This window comes from Phaenicophaeus curvirostris, chromosome 1 (assembly GCF_032191515.1).
Source record: "Phaenicophaeus curvirostris isolate KB17595 chromosome 1, BPBGC_Pcur_1.0, whole genome shotgun sequence".
Classification (NCBI taxonomy): Eukaryota; Metazoa; Chordata; class Aves; order Cuculiformes; family Cuculidae; genus Phaenicophaeus; species Phaenicophaeus curvirostris.
This window is the reverse complement of record NC_091392.1, coordinates 49,728,433-49,750,194: the sequence shown is the minus strand read 5'-3', so window position 1 is coordinate 49,750,194 and position 21,762 is coordinate 49,728,433. Positions and strand designations below refer to the sequence as shown.

General features: G+C 39.7%; 2 protein-coding genes across 4 annotated transcripts in view; both read left to right on the top strand.

Moving 5' to 3' along the window:
• The window catches only part of NAP1L1 (nucleosome assembly protein 1 like 1), a 30,944-nt gene extending 18,038 nt beyond the window's left edge, over positions 1–12,906 (top strand). The window contains exons 5-15 of one of the 2 annotated variants that reach the window (XM_069857737.1): positions 2,166–2,307; positions 2,762–2,842; positions 3,096–3,221; positions 3,674–3,745; positions 4,361–4,500; positions 7,355–7,500; positions 7,586–7,605; positions 8,836–8,961; positions 9,927–9,959; positions 10,331–10,381; positions 12,174–12,906. In XM_069857737.1, the coding sequence (XP_069713838.1) occupies positions 2,166–2,307; positions 2,762–2,842; positions 3,096–3,221; positions 3,674–3,745; positions 4,361–4,500; positions 7,355–7,500; positions 7,586–7,605; positions 8,836–8,961; positions 9,927–9,959; positions 10,331–10,381; positions 12,174–12,209 (973 nt within the window). In that variant the 3' untranslated portion in view covers positions 12,210–12,906. Of the gene's footprint in view, positions 1–2,165; positions 2,308–2,761; positions 2,843–3,092; positions 3,222–3,673; positions 3,746–4,360; positions 4,501–7,354; positions 7,501–7,585; positions 7,606–8,835; positions 8,962–9,926; positions 9,960–10,330; positions 10,382–12,173 lie in introns of both variants that reach the window. The other variant, XM_069857729.1, reaches the window with a different exon arrangement.
• A 7,619-nt stretch (positions 12,907–20,525) lies between these two features.
• The window catches only part of PHLDA1 (pleckstrin homology like domain family A member 1), a 72,091-nt gene continuing 70,854 nt past the window's right edge, over positions 20,526–21,762 (top strand). For both annotated transcript variants that reach the window (XR_011337510.1, XM_069857749.1), the window contains exon 1: positions 20,526–20,964. Coding sequence is in view for 1 of the 2 variants with exons in the window: in XM_069857749.1 (XP_069713850.1) it covers positions 20,531–20,964 (434 nt within the window). In the remaining variant the exon portion in view is untranslated. The remainder of the gene's footprint in view (positions 20,965–21,762) is intronic.

The window sequence follows — 21,762 nt, the reverse complement described above, 5'->3', positions numbered from 1 at the left end:
TCCAACAGACGTCAATTAACCTCTACTAATCTTTCAGGTCGTAAGAAGTGGACAGAAGTGGTAATATTGATTTATGTGACATTCTTCTAGTCAGCTACTCCCCAAGATACTGTACCGTTTCTTCATTACTTCTAAGTACAGTAGTGCATTCTCTGTCACAAAAGCATTGCAACTTTGCTACTGTACCAAATGCTTGCCTAACTTGTAATATGAAAATAGCTGTGTAACTTGAACCTGCAGATTCTTGGCATATGCATGCTGACTTAACCATCCTTTACAGGTGCCTCTTATATGTCTTCCCAAGTATTATTTTGAGCTTATTCATCTACAGTCTAGACACTGAGGTGGTGCAGAAGTCAGCAGGAGTGTGGATTCTGTTGTGTGCTGTTAAGGAACTAGGTGCATAAGCTGGTAGGAAACTAAAACAGGTTCCAAGTCTGTTCAGGCTTGCCATTGTTTTACTTCTGCAGTCCAGTTCCGATTTCTTATCTGCTTCTCCATTTTGGATTCACTTTGTAAAAGCCATCTTTTTCATGAAACTACATTACTTATTTTAGAAGTACAGATTTTATAAATGAAGTGGATGTACAGACTGTACATTTGAACTAGTTGCCATGGGTTGTAATGAAATGCAGCTTTGATACATGCAAAAGGTTCTAGATTCTCTAATAGATGTTGTTTAATTCTTTACTCTGACATAGTGGAATCAGACATGCTGCCTGTATGGCCCTATCTCTTAGAAATGTCATGCTTTACAGGCAGTTGCTAGGACCAGTACTCTTATTGCGTGTATACTCATGAGGCATTAAGTGAACAGTTGTATCTCCGTGGTTGTGCTAATTTTCTTTCTTAACACTTTTTTCTGGAACTAAGTGAACTTGCAACTTGAGTTGCTATTAGTTGATGTTATACTTGAAGATAAAATTACAGCAAATGGTTAACTTGACTAGCTTCTGGAAAAATATCAGAGTAAAAGGATGTTATCAACCATTTATGAGTGTATGTGACTAAATTTAAGCTGTTCTGGTAGTTTGTGTAGCAGATGTGCTTTGGTCCAAATTGGAAGGTTAAGTGGAATCTTTTTTTAATGATGATGTGCATATTATCATAGTAACCAGAAACAGAATATTCATGTTGAGCATAAAGTCGTTGGGGAAAAGGGTTCTGCATGTTAAAGTAAATAAGGATGTTGGAACATGTGCTCGTTCTACCTAATAGAGGTAAGATAACCTTAGTAATTAACGTAGACATTCAGTGTTTAACTAAGCTGAAATATTGTTGGTTATTTTGCCTAACCTGAAGCTATTCCTAACAATTAAAAGCTGTTGTTTATTACTGTGTTCTAAATAACATGACGCAATTGCTTAAATAAAATAAATATGGCAAGTTAACATAGTAATCTTCTGCAGCCATATGCTGGGTTTTGGCACACCTTTCAGACAGTTGAGGCTGTCGGCACTCTACTTCTGAATCTTGCTGTTAGCCTTGACATAGGTAACTCTCTGTCCTAACAGTAGGTCTGTGTTAGCATATTTTTCTATAGCGAAACTCGTATTAGAGTTGTAGCCAAGAAGTATTTATAATGAGGATTGAATAAGTTGCTTTCCTTTTACACATGTATAATACAGTGGCTCATTTAGCAAAATGGTTCTGGCTCGCTTTGGGCATGACAGTTAATATTAGAAGTCAGTATTACAAGCTGCTTTCCTCAGTGAAACAAAAATGTAAATGTTTAAGATTAACTTCCTAAGTGAAGAATAACTCAATTGTCTTGAACTTTCTTTTATAAAACCAAGCCAGTTAGCGATAAGACCTTTGTTAATTATGCTTAGTCATATGAATTTATTATGCTGCTTGGTGGTAACATAAATCTTGGTTTTAGTATGAAGCTTTATTGCACCAGTTTGTCTCATGATTGACCCAGGTGTTTGGAATGCTCTGGTTCTAGTTGAGGTTAAGCCTCAGTTTAAGAGCCTGTACTAACAGTTTCAATCTGTATGATACAGTGGGTCATAGTTTGACTTGTACAGTTTTCTAGAGCTTAAAATAGAGTTTAAAGTCAGTTTTGATGCAGGTTGGTTAACTTGCAAGGGGACTGGTTAAGGAGGGGTCGTTGTGTGCTTAGAATGCAGTATTAGTAACTGTTATGTCACTGGATTTTTCAGCTTGCCTAAAGTTGTTAAAAGACGTGTGAATGCTCTCAAGAACCTTCAAGTTCAGTGTGCACAGATAGAAGCAAAGTTTTACGAGGAAGTTCATGAGCTGGAAAGAAAGTATGCTGCTCTCTATCAGCCTTTATTTGACAAGGTATTTTAATGCTAATCTGATTTGTATTTAAAAGCTTTAGTTAAAAGCACAAAAGGAATATAAGCTGAAATCTTACGCATGTTCTGAATTACTTCAGTCCTGTATGTGCCCATTCAGTTCATTTTACTATGCATGTGAATATCAGCTAAGATTAAGGCGAGGTGCGGCTCAGTCTGTTCCATGGTTACCAAAATCACTTCAATATACCAGGACTCATCTTGTTAGTTGAGCAGGTAGATGTCAGATGGTATGGTAACCTTTCTGGAACTTTGGCAGTTAGTGCGTTGAAAAGCTTGTAACTGCTGAGAAATCTTCTAGGGCCAAAAGAAAAAGTTTGGCTACATAGTTAATGTATTATTGATCATCTAACTTTAGGGTTAGGAATTTATTGGTTAGGGCATTGCTGACTGCAATGACTAGGAAATGTGAAAACATTCTTGGTTTAATCTTCCAGCGAAGTGAAATCATCAATGCCATTTATGAGCCTACAGAGGAAGAATGTGAATGGAAAGCAGATGTCGAAGAAGAAATTTCAGTGAGTATCCTAATCGGTTCTTGTCAACGTCTGAATCCTTAGCATGAGACAAAATTCAACACAGTAAATAGGTTTTTTTAAAACAATTGAGTGCATTGTTACTTGCTTTTAATAATGATAATAATACTTGATGATTGCTTAAAGTGTGCACATGAAATTCAATTTGTACTAGTATCAACATAAAACTGTTAACAGACCTTGTGGGCGCTCTTACAGAATGAAGGAAAAGTAACATTTTTATTCTATGAAGGAGGAAATGAAAGAGAAAGCCAAGCTTGAAGAGGAAAAAAAAGATGAAGAAAAAGAAGACCCTAAAGGAATTCCTGAGTTTTGGCTTACAGTATTCAAGAATGTGGACTTGCTCAGTGATATGGTTCAGGTAGGTAGTGGTCCAGGCTTATTTGAAGTTGTGTTAGTATTTAATCCAAGTGCCTTAAAGAAGTAGAAGCAGTACATTACTTGATGTGTCTGTTGGGGAGCAAAAATGGAAGAGGTACTTGGATGTCTTCTGTTACTTCATTCAACTGAGAGCACAGAGCACTCTGAAATACCATCATACTGTTATTTATTGAAGTGACTTTACCTTACTAATACACTTTCTGTGCTTATGAGTGTGAGAGATGTATTAGGTACTGTTAAAAACTGTACTTGCTGTTTGTGTGGATTTAAGTCACGTACTGCAAAGGAAACTGTGCAGCTGTTGTTGCCATCTGCTGGTCAAGTTCATGGAAATATTTCAGTACTGGAACAAGCAAAACTCATTCAAAATATGGCTTTTTATGTCTGCACAGTTTAATGTTATGAAAACTGAATGAATTTTTTTCTTTACAGGAACATGATGAACCTATTCTGAAACACTTAAAAGATATAAAAGTGAAATTTTCAGAAGTTGGACAGCCTATGGTTAGTTTAAGATTATTTTTGTGTTATCTTAAGACTGTTATTTGTGTTAGTAACATGGTCTGTGATGGCAAATTGTCTTAGGGCAATCATGAGAAATATGCAGCTGCTTCTTGTCTTCTGAAAAGTAGTACAAGAACCCATACTAGTCTTGCAGTATTGTATGAATTAATTTAACCTTCAAATTCTGATGGGTTAATAACTTTGATCTTAATATCTGACTGCTTCACCTTTAAATTTTGATACCTTCAGGTACTTTTTGTATAACTTACAATAGGGTATAATTTCCTTGTCAGAAGCTGGGTAGTTTGCTAAGTTTTAATCTTTATCTTTGTTAGCAACAAGAGAGCTGTGCACTGGGAGATCTTGTGCTGTTACTGCAAGCAGTATATTAAGTAATAAGCACAAGATCAACTTGGTAAATGAAAATATTTGAGGATTTGTTGTACAACTTGGGCAAGAAATTTCAGAATAAGTTATATCTGTGCACCATTTCTGTATTTGTAGAGGTGGATATGTTCCATTTTATGTATTTTTTATTTTGGATTTTAGGTACATTGAAGTTAAAGGTATATGTTGCTAAATTGCTAAAGTTGTTGCTCTAAAATTCTTTTTAAGAGTTTCACACTAGAATTTCATTTTGAACCAAATGACTACTTCACAAATGAAGTGTTGACAAAGACATACAGAATGAGGTCAGAGCCAGATGATTCTGATCCCTTCTCCTTCGATGGACCAGAAATTATGGGTTGTACAGGGTAAGTGCTAATAAATAACTTTTGTGCAATGTAACAGTTTCTTCCTTAGCGTTATCCAACTGTGGACTTAAGCATCTTGAAGGTGCAAGGAAAGATAATGCTACCTAATACCTTGTAAACAGCTGGATCAGAGTAGAGTTTTTAATGTTTTTCACTAACTTCAATAGAATATTTGGGCTGGAAGAGACCTTTAGAAGTCATTCAGTTCAACTCCCCTGCAATGAGCAGGGGCATCCTCAACTCGATCAGTTTGCTCAGAGCACCATCCAGCCTGACCTGGAATGTTTGTAGGGATTAGGACATCAATCCATCTCTCTGGGCAATCTGTTCCAGTGTTTCGCCACCTTCATTGCAGAAAATATCTTCCTTATATCTGGTCTGAATCTAACTTTTTTTTAGTTTAAAACCAATACCCCTTGTCCTATTGCTGCAGTCCCAATTAAAAATCTGTCCCTTCTTTCTCATAGGTCCCCATTAAGTACTGAAAGGTCACAATAAAGTCTACCCAGAGCTGTCTCTTCAGGTTAAAAAAACCCAGCTCCCTCAGCTACTCTTCACAGGAGAGGTGTGCCATCCCTCTAATTTTAGTCCTCTGGATCCACTCCAACAGGTCCATGTGTTTCCTGTGCTGAGGACTCCAGAGCTGGATGCAGTACTGCGGGTGGGGTCTCACCAGAGCAAAATAGAGGGGCAGAATCACCTCCCTTGACCTGCTGGCCATGCTTCTTTTGATGCAGTACAGGATACAGTTGGCTTTTGGGCTATGAGCACACATCATCGGCTAATGTCCAGCTTTTCATCTACCAGTACCCCTGCATCTTTCTCTTCAGAGCTGCTCTCAATTGCTTAGTCCCTCAGCCTGTATTGATATTAAGGATTACCCCATCCTAGATAAAAGACCTTGCACTTAACCTTGTTGAACCTCGTGAGGTTCACATGTGCCCACTTCTCAAGCTTGTCCAGGTCCCTCTGGATATCATCCTGTCCCACAGGTGTGTCAGCCACACTGCTCAGCTTGGCGTTGTCTGCAAACTTACTGAGGGTTGACTCAATCAGACTGTCATTGATAAAGATACTAAACAGTAGTGGTCCCCATATAGACCCCTGAGGGACAGCACTTGTCACTGATCTCCATCCCATTGAGCCATACCCTGCTAGTCTCTGGTTGTGACCATCCTTATCCACTGAATAGTCCACCCATCAAATCAGGTTGCCAGAGACCTGAGGCAAAAATGTTAAATACCTTAGCCTTCTCATCTGTTACGAATCACATTCATTTGGGATCGTACTTCCCTTACCATTCCTGTTCTGATTGAAATACCTATAGAAGCACTGCTTATTAGTCTTCGGGTCCCATGCTAAGTTCAGCTCCTTCTGTGCTTTGGCATTCCTGACCCCATCCCTGTACAACTGGGTAGTGTCCCTATAGTCTTTCCAGGGTACCTGTCCCTGCTTCCACTGCCTGTACAGTTCCTTCTTGCTGTTTGACCAGCGGGTTTTTAATCAGCAATATTGGTCTTTTGCCTTCCTTTCCTGATTTCTTACAAGTGGGAATGGAGAACTCTTGTGCTCTGTGGAAAGCTTCCTGAAGGTACATAGAGTACATATATTAAATATTTGCATATATATAAAAAAAAAATCAGTATTTATCTGGAAATACTGTTCTGCGATCACTAAAAGTGAATTGAGAAGGTGGACAGTGTTAACTTCTGTACACTTCGACAGCTTTTTTCAAAATCTGTTTGATCACTTCTAATCCTGTTGTATTTCTGACATGCAGCATTTTGAAAAGTCCGTTAGTTTTACTTCGTGTTGCAGTTGTCCAGTTTGGTTTTTAACTGTTGAATGATTGCCTCTTTTAGTTGGTCTGCTTGAGAAATTGAGAACATTCATCTCCTGTTTTAACTCCAGGTTCCTCATGATTTTAAAGACCTGTCACACTCCATTCTCTGTGATGACTTGTGTTCTAAATTAGCTGTTACTCCTCAGACTAAATCTCTTTATTCTATATACCTTCTTTTTCTTTTGGCCAAAAGGACAAGAGAAACCTGAGTTACATGTTATTAGCCTTACAGGTACCTCAGGGTTCTGGGCATTGTGACCTGTTCAGTTGATTTCATGTTAGTGTCTAATGTTCTGACTGCTTTTCTTAGTGATAACTTATTTAGAGCCTATTACTGTGTAGTTTTACCCATACATTACTGTGCAGTTACTGATTCTGACTTTTTATATACCACTTCATTTCTTAGGTGGTTAACGTAATATGTTTCTGCAAATGTCCTGTTAAGATTTAGTCTTAAGTACCTGAGTAGCTTCAAAGTTCTTTGTCTTCTCCAGTCTGGACTATGAAAAGCATAAGTCTTATTAGAGGTCACCATAAGATGATTCTCTGCTCCTGTAAAAATGATTTATTCTTAGTCTGTTTTGTGCCTTAACTAAGACAGCCTCTTATCCCTAAACAACTCGTCTCCTTCTTTTGAGTCTTAAAGAAATCTAACCTAAAATTCTGCACATATGGATGGTCTTTTTGATGTGACTTCTTCATTTACATGTCCCCAGAATTCTGTGTCAGACAAGCCTGTGGGCATGATTTAAGACAATGGAGTTAAAAAAACCAACCCAACAAATGCAAAACACAAACATAAACAACTAAAAACCAACCAAAAACTTCAATCCTAAGATGAACCTATTACTTTTGGTCTCCAAAATATAAACTAGTGAAAAGTTAGCACTGAGTAAATACTACCATAAAGTTTTGTTTGCTGTATCCTTTGCAGTTGTGATAGTCTCAGTAGGTATCTGTAACAAGGAGAATGTTATTAAGCTGCAGCTAGTTTTTCTTGTTTCTTTCCAGTTGCCAAATAGACTGGAAAAAAGGAAAGAATGTTACTTTGAAAACCATTAAGAAGAAGCAGAAACATAAGGGACGTGGAACAGTTAGAACAGTGACAAAAACTGTTTCCAATGACTCTTTCTTCAACTTCTTTAGTCCTCCTGAAGGTAAACTGAACATTAGTTGATCTGTGTTAACTTTAAATGTCGTGTGTACTCCACTCACTTGTTTCTTCTTTTTTTTCCCCTACAGTTCCTGAAAATGGAGATATGGTGAGTTGGCTTATTTAGTATAAACAGGTCAGGGGGGGAAACACCAGTAGAAGACTTCATACCTTTCTATAAAGTGTGTTTGAAATTGTTTGGGAATTTGTTAAACAGCTTCAGCTTTAACTGTTTCTGTATTTAACTGAGAATACTTCTGATGAATACTATGTATCAGAGTTTTCTTTATTAGAAGTATTTGTTGAGTGGGATGGTAGAATTCAGATTAGTAACCTTTAACACTTTACCCTTCCTGAAAGCTACCTTGTGAATTGTTAACAGATGTACAAATGCAGCGATCTTTGTTAATAGCCTGTGGTGTTTGTCTCTCCCTATGGGTATTGTTTGGATCATCTTCTCTAATGGCTGCATGTATCTGGTTTACGTTTTATTATGTTAAAAAAATCCCCAGCTATATAACTGTTGGAGAAAGGAATAAAATAAGAACAGAAAATTGCAAGAGCCCACTCTTCTGTGTGCTCACAAGTAGAAAACTCTTTGGCAAAAAGCCATGTTTTTATAAGGAGGAAAACTACCCAAAACATTTCAGTGCCGAATAAATCATGCAGCTTGAATCAGAAATCTGATTAAAGCCTCCAGACGCATGCTGTTTGAACTCCAGTTGGGATGGACACCAAAAGCTGTATGTTCACGATGTTAAAAAAAGTCAAGCTTTTTGAATTGAAGATAACTTCTCAGGTGAGAGACAGCAGAACACTTGATGTGTAAACAAAAGGAGTGAAAACGGAAGATTGGGGAGCATTTTTAGGTGTTCTGATGCTTCACAATGGCTTGCTTAATGGGAATCGTGCAGACTATGCACAGTAGGAATCAGAAATAGCTTGCAAAATTTTTAATTAAGTCGGCTCACCTGGTTATTGTTTAATTCTTCATGGTATTGTGTGTATGAACCGAAAGCCTGTGGGAGTTATTAAACAATTTTTCTACTTAAAACAAAGACAAGTTGCGGGTGAGGGAAGAATAAACTTCAGAATTTGGTGTAACTAAGCTAACTGAAGGAAGCAACCTCCCCCATGCATAATGCAAGTAAGCTGTAAAATGCAGGTAAGTGTAAAATTTGACTCTGCAATTTCAATTCTATAAACAAAGTCCTGGACCAAAAAAGTCAATATAATGGTATTTGTATAAATGTGACCATATCAAAATCTGTAAATTGTGGTTTTCTGTCAAAAGTAGTTATCAGCTTGTGCCTTAGGAAATAATGTTGTTTTTACACAGGATGATGATGCTGAGGCAATCCTTACTGCAGACTTTGAAATAGGTCATTTCTTGCGTGAGCGTATAGTCCCTCGATCAGTATTGTACTTCACAGGAGAAGCTATTGAAGATGACGATGATGATGATGTAAGTTTAATGTTCTTTATAAACACTATAAACTTTGAAATAATGCTGCTTAAAGATTTTGGGTAATTTCTGACATTTATCATGTTATCTGTAGAATGGGATATGTCAGTGTTACGTTTCAGTAAAGAGCGGCATGAAAGTAATAAGAGTTTTGTGGCAAAAGTAGTGGTAGAAGCTGAATGTTTAGAGGATGTCTGAGTCGAATTTTGTGTATAAAGTGTTCCTAGGGTGCCACACTCAATACTTCAGTAGAACCGTAATGAGCTGCCAGAAAACAAATTAATCTGTTTATCTAGCTGGTGAGCCTGCTCTTTGTTCTTATAGTCATACTAGGGTACTAAGTTCCTTGAAATTCAAGCCTGATCCTTTCAGGAGGTCACTCTTAGAAAATGTTAGATAAGCACATTCAAAGCGTGCCGAGATGTTCAAAGCAAGCTCTGCAAAAGCTTGAATAAAGTGCTTTAAATAAGTTAAACTTGAAAAACAGAACACTAGGCCTCAGAACTGTTGATGGGTAAAATATTTTCTCTCCTTTGCCTCTGCACAAACAAGGACAGGTCAACCAGTTGATTGGGGTAAGATAAGTCCTGCATTAAAATAAATCTCTAGTGTAAAATGGTATCTCTAAACCCAAAGCCTTGGCTGGGGAAGGTGGGATAGGGATGTGACTGTACAGGTTTCCTTGGGCTTTGAGACACCCTGCTGGCCAGAAGTGTTATCACAGTCTAATAACGTCTTCCACGGCTGCACACAAGGAACTAAAGATAAGGTTTTCCTGCCGGAAAGTAGCTTAGAGATTTAACATTGTTTATGTTGATGCAGAAAGCATTTTTAAGTGTCATATGTAGGAAGCTCTCTTAGAGCACAATACAATGGGGTCTCTGGAATCTACTTGAATTATCTTGCTCTACTTGAGCCATAAATGGCTGCATTTATGGCTATCAACCATTTGTTTTCTTTCCTAGTATGATGAAGAAGGTGAAGAGGCAGATGATGAGGTAAGTTGACAGGTGGCTTTGAATTAAATGGTTTCCCTTTTGTAGTTTATCTGGAATAAGTTATCTTGGGTTTTTTTAATGCTCTGGACACCAAGTTTGAGTATTATGTATGAAAGTAACATAGAATGCGTAGTTTCATACAGAAACCAAACAAAACTGAAATAAGACAAACCTGAAATATCTTATAAATTAAGCTGCAGTTGATGTCAAAAGCCGTGTTTTGTGGAGCACAAATTAATATAATATGTATATCTTAAAGTGGTAACTAATTATTTGAGAAGAGTGTAATTTAATCTTAATTTTCTTGAAAATTGGCTCAGGAAGCTTTATGTATATAAGCCAGAGAAATAAAACCAGATGTCTTCTTTCAGGAGGGTGAAGAAGAAGCAGATGAAGAAAATGATCCTGATTTTGACCCAAAAGTAAGGAATTAAAAAGTTTTAAGTTTCTGTATGCATATATACACTTAAAATTTTATGTAGATTTAATCTTGATTTTTAGTTTAATCTTAAACTTAAGATTTTAAGTTTAAATACTTAATACAGTAACTCCTATGGCTGAGGCTGTTTCAGGACTAACATTGATAAAGGAACTTTTTTATAATTCTTTCTACAAGAATCATTTTGTTCAAGTAACTTTTGGCTTTGAGCACTGAAATTAGTCAAGCTTGGGTTTCTGTAAACCTGTCTTGCCGCAAGTTTCTGCTAATGATGAAATTGTTCTATTATGGTTTTATGGGCATGCACTTGACTAATCCAGGTTTGGTTTCTGGAAACTTGTCACCAACTGACTCTGGCACAGATTTTCCCAGCACAGTACAAAACTGTGGCTTTTTCAGCGTGGATGACAAGCAAACCTTTTATTGCTTGACATAGCAGATGTCAGGGTTTAGAAGTGTATCTACAGCAAAGCACTAAAATGTGAACAGCCAAGAGTGATTGATAGCTTTCTTATTCCATGGGAAGGCCAAAAAACTAGTCAGGCTCACTTTTCTGGTAAAGTGATTGTGAGCCACTCAGTTCGTAGCTTTTTCCTGGTTGAGGGAAGAGAACGTTTGATCACCTGAAATCATCTGATGGTGGTAGGTGAAAGCTGCAGTCATGAAAATGAAGTCTCTGTGAACTAAAAATTTCTGCTGCAAGATACGCTTGCCATGTCAAATGAAGAGGCAGTATATTTTTCTGTAGGAATGGTTTGAGCTACAATCAAAGTACTGTTGAAAGAATTACATAATCTTAACATTTTATCTAGAAAGATGTAGGGTATAGAACTATTAATCAAAATGTACAACCTGTTGGTGATCTTCTATCTGCTATAGTGTACTCAAATTGCTTCCCAGTCAAGGAAGTTTTGGGATAGAAACGAAACAGCTGCAAGATGGGCTTCTTTTCACCATTTTATATCATTGGGTTTTTAGCCTAGAAAAGCAAAGGACAAGACTGTGTGCTCTGTTTCAGAGAGAACAGCCAAAGTACTAGAGGCAGTAGTGGTACTATAACATATTGACTAAAGAATACATGGTTGTAAGCTGATCACAGGCTGAAAGCCAGCTAAATTTGTTGAAGTACAATGGTTCTAGCACAGCTATCCAGACTAAGGTAGTGGAGTAAAACTTGCTACTGATCTGTGCCCCTAAAAAGTATTTTCCTTAAAATACCCTATTACTGTGAGACTTCTGGTTGTCTGTTTCAATATAAGAGAAAAAAATAATCCATGTTAGAATATTCTAACAACTGGAACTTGTGGCAAAAGATGTTTCCAGCGTGTCAAGAACGTACCATGATTTGGTGTTAAATCACATTGGTCTACACTGGCTTCCGGTGTAAGGCCATCCCCTTGTTACTGACCACAGGAAGTTTTTGCCTCAAACTGTGTAGAAGGCCTGGATACTGCTTCTGAGCCACATTCTTTATTAGTGTGCGTAACTCTCCTCCTTTTTTGGTTTTAGTGTCTTTCAGAGAATGCCACCACACTTAGTTCTGAACCAATTTTTGTTCTGGATCATACCTATGCACTAACAAAGACAAAATAAATGCATTGTGGATGTTGCCACATCCAAAGACAGCAGAATTACTAATACTAGGCAAGTACTTTAAGGGAAAAGATGAAGGAAGTACTTGAATACTGGAACTTGAGAAAGTATGCTTAGCAATATTAATAGTTCTTCTAAAACACTGATCCACATAAACTGATTTTTCCTTTTTTTCTCAACAGAAGGATCAAAATCCAGCAGAATGCAAGCAGCAGTGAAGCAGTGTGTATGTGGCCTTGAGGATTACCTGCACTGTAATAGCCTAAACACAACTATTAGTTACTTACAGCCTTATGTTTTGTATCTTGGTAGAATTAAGTAACCAGTTTGTTAAAAAAAAAAAAAAAGAATTCAAACACATAAGAACCAGTTTAAAATGTAGGTTTGATCTACCTAGCATTTTAACAGTATAATTTTCTGCCAATATGTAGAATGCAGTAAATTCCCTAAAGCATGAATGTTAATTCATTGCTACATAGTTTGGTTCTTGTGAAGTCTTTATTATGTAGCTATTAGACTGCAGCTGTGAAGATTATCAGAACTGTTAACTTGAGACCAATATTTGTTTAGAGAAAACTCTCTCCTGAAGAACCAACCAAAGTATTTTTCAGCCCAGTAGTCTGAACGGGTTTAAGTCTGCTTGCACTAGCTGTGCCTTCATTACCTTGTTATAGAAATGGCAGTTGACTTGTACTAACTAGGAGATGATGATGCGTTTTGGGTTTGACTACTTGAGAAGACTAGTATAACTTGTTTAATTTCCAACAAGACCACATTAAAAGTTCATAACTGTCAGCTTGTTAATGCTATCGGTTTTGTATTTTATGTGACATAGTGATCTACAAAAGAAACCTAGTCATCATATTAAGGTTATTGTTTACCTCTGGGGTGTGAATAAAACTAGTATTTTCAGAAGCTAGTCTTGTTTTATTACAATGTGTGTATCTGCATGTGCAAACTGGTAAGGTATATCTTTCATGCTGCAGTTCACTTCTCACTAGAAACAAAAGTTGAGAGTTACCGAAAAGTAATGTAGCATTTTTAAAAAAGAAAACACAGTAGTTGGAAAGTCTGATCCATTCTTTTCCGTTTGCAGCAATACTTGTGAATCTAAGCTAGGTGTTCCAGTGATTGGTCAACACTGCCATCTTCAGAAGACAAGTTTTTAGAAGTGGGGCTAGATCTGATGAAGGACTTCAGTATTGCTGTGCCTGACTAAGGCATTGGTTATTAGTATGAAATCTTGAGGCACGAAAGGTGCCTCGGATTTCCAGTCTGTGTAGACAGAGCTAGGTTGTCCTAAACAAAATCTGCTCTGCAGCCTAAGGGAGCACTAGAACACTTAGCTGTATTGTAGTTTATACTCATCTACAGCATGTAGATGTATCCAGCATCTACGGAGGACAAAACAAATCTCAAGGAATCCCTCTCCTCACCCAATGTTCCCTTTATTCCTACACTTAAGTTTGTGTGTTCTGATTTGTACTTTTTCTATATTGGATGCTCATTGTCAGTTGAAACGTATGGATTAGAAGGTCTTTCTCATACTAACCTTGCCTCTAGCCTAGTAGTGGAGGTGAGATATGGAATTGAATACACTTACCTTGAAGAGAATGCAAACTGATGTCTTCCATTTGAGTTTTCTCACTCAGTAACACGCTGCTGTACTCTGCGTAGTCTTGTCCTTGATATAACTATAGACGTTCTGATGTTGTAAACAAGTACCTAGGTAACTCTGAGGGACGGGAAAGCCCTTATAGGTTTGGAAAGAAATGTTCAGCCTAGCCATGGATTTGTTTCTGCAGTAGCTACACTTTTTTCCTTTTTTATCTTGCCACTGATAGACTAATGTAGCCATAAAGGGTTAAAGGTTTGAAAAGAGCAGAGCAAGCAAGAGGCAACAGCCCCATCCTCATGTGGCTGTTGCAAGAGTTCCTCTAGCATATTCCTTACTTGGGGGCTGAGTAATACAGAATAAGGTGTTCCAAGTGCTCCTCAGCCCCTTGAGAGCAAGAAAGTCCAGTATGCTCTGACTAAACTTTTTTGTTGCTTTTTTTTTTTTTATTCCTAGAAGACTTAAATACTACACAGCCTTGTCAGGCTTCATCTTTCTCCTCTGCAGATACTCATGAATGTGGGAGAAGTAGCTCTTGTTGTCTATATCTGTATATAAAACAGTGCTGTCAAAGCTGTGCTCTTAGGTTTTTGGGGTTTTTTTAGGTAGCCCATAGATAATAGAAAAATACAGTAATGAAAGGCTAACATCACATTCTCTGGTAGTTGTGTGTTAAAGTAGATGTGGTTGTGTTGTGTTCTTGTGATGACATAAATCCTAAAGAATATGCTTATCCTTGGAGGCACTTGACCCTGCCAGGTGTTCAGGTATCACTTGGTCTCTTCTCTGAATGTCTCCCAGGATTAAGTTTAAACTTGAAATTCAGGGCATGCGGAGACCAAACTGATGGTATGTTATGAGCTTGAGCAGTTATTAGTACAGGGCTTTGGGATTCATACTTTCAGACATGAAAAGTATCTGAAGTCCTTGTTTAGATCTAGCCCATTTTTACTAACAGCATCTGGCAAGTGTATCTTAAAAAGAGAAAGCACTGTTAAAAGTTGTGCGATTACTTTCAGAAGCCACTGTTCATAAGAAATGTAACTTGTTTCAGTTGCTTTCTCGTTAATATCTTTATATCATACAATGGGATACAATATTTGAAAAGAGTTTGTAGATACCAGCTTATATGCAGCCTGCAAGATGGAAAACCATGAATCCATCTCTGTCAACAGATTTTGGCAAGCTTCTCTCTGGATTGACTTGCTGGTTGTAAATGAGCAGTTCTTGTGCTCTCCAGACTGCAGCAAAAGGAAGGATATAATCATACAAATTGAGGTGCCAGTTCTTATGGCATCAGTTAAATAAAAACTGTTTTGGTGCTTAACGTAGTTTTGTGATCAACAACGCTCTTGTTTAGCATTCTGAAAGGCAGTATGTAGCAGGAATATTAAACTTGAAACATTGATTGGAGTATTGTGACTCATTTTTTCACTTCTCGTTAATTTATACCAGCTGTAGAGGAAACCTCATTTAGTATTTGAGGAAGATAAGTTACCTTGTTAATATGTTCAGGCTAGGAAGGTGTGTCACTGAATTAGGATTTCTTGGTCACATGTTGCAGTACTGCACCAAAACATAAGACCTGTATAAATTCTATCTTGTGTCCTGTTTTGGTTGCTGTATTGAAGGAAGAAGTATCTTAGGGGGAAAGGGTGGGTGGGTTGGTGAGGAAAGAGGTAGGAGAATTAACAGACTGTGTGAGGCAGAAGGTTGCTCAGAGCTTATACTTAATGGAGAGAGATGCTTCTTGGTAATTATACACTTAAAGCTAAGTGTAGATTAGATTGCATTAGCACTGAAGAGTTTTCCTGTCTGGTAAAACTTTGTCAATGTAAAGAAAACCCAACAGAACAGTATCCTAAAAGTAGTAAGCCAGATTTAAGTTTAGCATTCCCAAGTTGTATTTTCTGGAGAAGGACCATGTCAGGTGCAGTTAGAAATGTTACTTTGGCTTATTCAAACAGTAGGCATAGCCACACTTCTTATCAATGTCTTCTAGAGCTAACTAGCTTCATAAGCTCATATGCCTAGTTGGATTCTTGAAACTGATGTTTCCTAAGCTATGTAGCAGATATTTTTACTTTGACCTGGTTTTATTCATTAAATGAAAAAAACAAAACAAAAAGCAACCAAAAACCCAAACCAAACATAAAATAGAAAGCTGCAGGAATTGAATGTGTTCATCTTTGTTTTCAAGCTGGTACTTAAAACTTGCCCTGTGTTTTAAGGTGCATTGTTGTAGACCAGATTCAGAAATTAATAGGGAACTTAACTTAATCATCCATTTGTATATGTCTGCCAGATGTGTCCAGTTTCCAAAGGTGTCAGTGCAGCAGTTGTTTCTTGGGTTCCTTGTGTTGGGGAGAAGGATTGTGCTCACATACTCAGTGGCTTAAAGAAATAAAATGCTAAACTCAGTACAAATGTAGCTTCCTCCAAGAAATCGTTGCTACCAGACTGAGTTTCTTTTCTTAACTGTGTAGTTTGGTGTGAGATGAACTGCTTCCCAGCAGGTTTTCAAGAGGGTGTTGAAATAATGATTTTTAATTGCTCATGCCTAACTAAAGTGAACATATATCCATCTACTGGAAACAGTAAGTCTTACTTCTGCACACTGTCAAGAGGGGTTGGAAGTTTGCCCACATGGCATATTGGATGACATTTGTCTTGTCACTCTTTAAATCCTCCTGTTAGACCTGTGAGAGCTAGCATCTTCCATGCTAGCTCAGAGCTAGTATCTTCCATGTGGCCTGTCTCAGCTTTTGCAGGAAAAAAGTGAAGCAGACAAGTCAGCATGCCAAGCAAAAGATAAGCTATTCCATATTTGAGTCTACTTGGTGTATACCAGAAACTGGGTACACAAGGAGTGTGGGGCTGTGGCAGAATTTGGCTGCTGTGAGCTGTGCTTCTGTGTGCTCAGGTGTTGTATCTGCCCAAACTTCATGGTTACCCTGCAGGTGATGAGAAGCAGTCTGCATATTCTGAACTCATACCATGTTTTATTTGGCATTAGTGATAACTCTTAAGAAACATCAGGTCATTTAAACCTTTCAGCCTGGCTTTGCTCTAGAACATGTGCTTAAGTGCTAAGTGCTTTTTTAATAACTTCAAGAACTCCAGAAAAGCCAGGCTGGAGCAGCGACAATAGTCTGTGCATTGTATACAGTTTCTTCACTGGATTCTGCCATGGGTTAGCAGGAATGCTAAAGTCTGGGTCAATGCGGCTGACAGTTACAATAAATCTTTCATCTATTTATGTCCGGTTTACTGTGGGATATATACAGGTATCCGCAAGATGGAATTCCTAAAGGGAAAAGCTTGCCCCCTAGATCACAGGTCCAGTGCTTCAGTGTTCAGTCAGCAGCAAGTTCAGTGAAATTATTGGGGAATGGTAAAGGTAAAGAAAATACTTTTAATAAGTAACCACTTACTAATTGTTTTAATCGCATATTGCAGCATGTCTATTTGTCATGTGTTTCTCAACCTTTGACTACTTTTTCTCTCATTTTCATTCTTTCTGGTGATGACTGGCTCATATTTCCTTTAGGTTTCCCTCTTAACCCTTTTCCAGTTTTAGCCATTGCTCAGTAGTGGAAGAAATGTTTTAAGGGTTGTCATTCAGGATCGGTTTAGCATCTATTTCAAATTAGTAGTTGGTGTCAAGCTGCTGTCTGCAGGTTTGCTACCCAGGAGAACACTGCTAAAATTATGGGCTTCTTAGTCTTTCACTGTGACTTCCCAAAACAATATTTAACTTGCTTCAGGCTTTAAAAAGAATGCTTTAATTACTCTTACCATAACTACTCTTTAATTAAGGTTACACACACAAAATTGCAACTAATGTCTAAAGGAGCTTATGATGTAGGAGATCAGTGTATTTGACAACCAAGCATTTCTGCTACCAGTATCAACTTTGAACATGGGAAAAGGAAACATTCTGTAAGGAATAAAAGGCATCTTGGATATTTAGGCTTTGAAGGATCCGGTTCAGTGCTTTTTCGGGTTGTAGTATTTCAGGTTTGACGGTAGGAGGCATCTGCACATCAGATATTTCAGGAGGAATGGATGCAAAACCTTCATAGTGAAACTTTGATGAAGATGGCAGTGGTGGACACACGACACTTCATATGAAGTGATTTAAATTCATATTTAAAGAAAAGTCAAGTAGAATCTCAGCGGGATATGTAGTGTACTTTACTGTGTTGAGTGTGTTTTTTCAAAACACTAATGTAAGTAATGCCTCAAGTAGTTCAGTTTTCACTTCCATCTAGGAAAATTAAGTTGGTTATCCTTTACTGTCAAGTTCTGCACAATTAAATTGACAGTTACTTTTACCAATGAACTGTTAGTTTTTAATCTCACCCTAGTCTCCTAGGTTTTGACTGACCTGGTGGTTTTGGTCAAGAAGTTTATTTTAAATAGCTATTAATACTTGTTGTCTTACAGAGTATAAGTTTAAATGGATGTTTGGGGTGTTTACTTCTGATCATGTGCTTAGGTGAATTTCTCTGGGAATAAACAGTTGCTGTGAAGTCTGTACATTAGCAGAGTGTTTGTAGTGCTTAAAGCAGAGTTAAAAATCTGACATTCAACACTTTCGAGAAGTTTGTGTTATGGAAGGCCAAAGTAGGATGGATTTAGTCTTTCTCCTGTATATTTGATGAAAGCTTTTGGCCTTCCACACTAGTTTTGCTTTTCCCTTTTGATTAATTACAAATTACTATAGCACTGAGAAAAAGCAAAAAAGCTCATAATGAGCGACATAGCTACAGAATGCGTTTTATGTTCAGAAGTGTTACAGTGCAGTGTTCTAGGGGAAAGAAGTTGTTGAATGCTTGTTACAGAATAATATGTGGGAGTCCTGAGTTTTAAGCAAGTTTCTGTAGTACTGGTTAGTGCATTGACTTGGAAGCAAATGGCAATGACTTAGAGTAATGGAGCAGGAAACAAAACTGTACAGGTGAATTATTAAAAATTACTCTCCTGTGAGTTTTAGTTCAATGTCCTGTACCTTACATAAACTTCATATTTTAATTAAGTTGTTTGGTGTAGATGAGTATATTTTAACCCTTGTATTCTAGTTTTAAATGTTGAAAATTAATTTTCTGCTAGTGTAACACAGTCGGGAGTGGAGAAGTAAATAGAAAACACATCAGGTGAAAAGGCAGAAGGTTCTCTTACTGCCCTCCAGCTGTGCACAAGGCACCTTGTATGTGCATCAGCAGCTGAAGATGCTAATATTTGCACTGGGGAACTTAGGTTCAAGTGGCAGAGAACTGCAGATAGAGACAATCGTGAGTGGTGTTCAGATCTTTTGAAAATTAGCACGTGCCTCTTAAAATAGGCATAAAATGTGAGAATGAACTCTATCTTAGCTGTATGGAGAAGGGGCTATTCTTTAGACAAATGGATGTTTAAGCTATTAATCTCCTGTTTTCTGTTCAGTTTGTGGCTAGCAAGTTGCCTTTATTACTGATTTGAGCGCATGCCAGTCTAAGTAATTTTAATTGCTGTGATTACCTTAATTGTTTACCTCTCAACAATTTATCAAAATTAACTTTAAAGTTCAAGAGGAAAAGATTATGAGGAAATTTTTTTTAAAAAAAAATGTTGAGATAAACTCCATTAAACCATCATTAATGTTGATTTTGTTTCTCATGTGCTCCCACTGACCAATGCATTCAACATGACCTGCATCATAGCCGCCAAGATTACTGAGGATTGTGTTTTAATGTATTATTAAATACATATTTAAGAAAGCAGTGCTCTCAAACAGAGTACAAAACCTCCAGAATTCAGCTGACATTGGCTTTGCCAGCCGAATTCATTTATGTGGGCTTTTGATTTACATCTGACACATCAAAGGACTTTGAGAATAAATAGTTTAATGTTAATCTTAGGTCACTTTCTTTTTCTGCTCAAATAAATTAATTCACAAGCTAACCTCGGGGCATAATCCAAGCAACAAGCAAACGTGTGGCAACAAGGAGAAAAATGGTCTTAGCAGTTGGCCAGTTTTTGGTTTTTATTTTTGCCTCTTTTTAAAAATTTCCAGTTAATCATCTTGTAGCATTTCCTTTGGGAAAGGATATGCGGTTCCTTGCTTTCTTTAGGCAGCCGCAGAGTAAGGATGTATTTTATCCATAGGGTACAAGCTGGTTCTCCCCAGCGCAGCTGAGAGCGAGGATAAAGCCGCTGTACGGGGTTGTGTCCGGCCGTTTCCTTCTCTGGAGCGAGTCCAGAGAAGAGCAACGAAGCTGATGAAGGGGCTGGAGAACAGGCCTTATGAGGAACGGCTGAGAGAGCTGGGGTTGTTTAGCCTGGAGAAGAGGAGGCTGAGGGGAGACCTCATTGCTCTCTACAACTACCTGAAAGGAGGTTGTGGAGAGGAGGGTGCTGGCCTCTTCTCCCAAGTGACAGGGGACAGGACAAGAGGGAATGGCCTCAAGCTCCGCCAGGGGAGGTTTAGGCTAGACGTTAGGAAAAAAATTCTTCACAGAAAGGGTCATTGGTCCCTGTCCGAGGCTGCCCAGGGAGGTGGTTGAGTCACCTTCCCTGGAGGTGTTTAAGGCACGGGTGGACGAGGTGCTGAGGGGCATGGTTTAGTGTTTGATAGGAACGGTTGGACTCGATGATCCGGTGGGTCTCTTCCAACCCGGTTATTCTGTGATTCTATGATTCGTTCGGCGAACGACGGCTGTTTCAGTATCGGGGTGTCGCTGACAAGCGGCGCTGGTTTCCTATTGGACTCGAATCAAAACCACGCAGAAGGGGGGACCCTTCGGCGTTTCCCCCGCGGGGGACGCGGCCGGGAGCCCCGGGGCGGGCGGCGCTGGGCTGTGCGGGCAGCGCGGGGCGGGGCGGGGGGCGAGGCGCGTTCAAAAGGCGAGGGGAGGGAAAAGCCCCGGCAGCTCGGCGAGGATGCCGGAGAGCGGCTGCAAGGCGGTGAAGGAGGGCGTGCTGGAGAAGAGGAGCGACGGGCTCCTGCAGCTCTGGAAGAAGAAGCGCTGCATCCTCACCGAGGAGGGGCTGCTCCTCGTCCCCCCGAAGGAGCCGCCGCCCGCCGAGCCGGCCGCCAAGATTAAGGAGCTTCACTTCTCCAACATGAAGACGGTGGACTGCGTGGAGCGGAAGGGCAAGTACGTGTACTTCACGGTGGTGATGGCCGAGGGGAAGGAGATCGACTTTCGGTGCGCGCAGGAGCAGGGCTGGAACGCGGCGATCACGCTGCAGATGGTGCAGTACAAGAACCGCCAGGCCATCCTGGCCGTGCGCTCCACGCGGCAGAAGCAGCAGCACCTGGCGCAGCCCCACGGCCCGCGGCTCCGCAGCCCCCCCGGCTCCGCAGAGCGCAGGTACCGGCGGGGGGAGGGGGGGCACCGGGAGGGGGGCGGGGGGCTCCGCATGGGGACCTGAACGGGATGGACCGACGGGCTGAGACCAGCGGCACGAGGTTCAACAAGGCCAAGTGCCGGGTCCTGCACTTGGGGCACAACAACCCTGTGCAGTGCTACAGACTAGGAGCAGTCTGTCTAGAAAGCTGCCTGGAGGAGAGGGACCTGGGCGTGTTGGTTGACAGCGACTGAACATGAGCCAGCAGTGTGCCCAGGTGGCCAAGAAGGCCAATGGCATCTTGGCTTGTATCAGAAACGGTGTGACCAGCAGGTCGAGGGAGGTTATTCTCCCTCTGTACTCAGCACTGGTGAGACCGCTCCTCGAATCCTGTGTTCAGTTCTGGGCCCCTCACCACAAGAAGGATGTTGAGGCTCTGGAGCGAGTCCAGAGAAGAGCAACGAGGCTGGTGAAGGGGCTGGAGAACAGGTCTTAGGAGGAGCGGCCGAGAGAGCTGGGGTTGTTTAGCCTGGAGAAGAGGAGGCTGAGGGGAGACCTCATTGCTCTCTACAACTACCTGAAAGGAGGTTGTAGAGAGGGGGGTGCTGGCCTCTTCTCCCAAGTGACAGGGGACAGGACAAGAGGGAATGGCCTCAAGTTGCACGTGGGGAGGTACAGACTGGATATCAGAAAGAAATTTTTGACAGAAGGGGTCATTGGGCACTGGCAGAGGCTGCCCCGGGAGGTGGTTGAGTCCCCATCCCTGGAAGTATTCAAAGGATGGGTAGACGAAGTGCTCCGGGACATGATTTAGGGGCAAA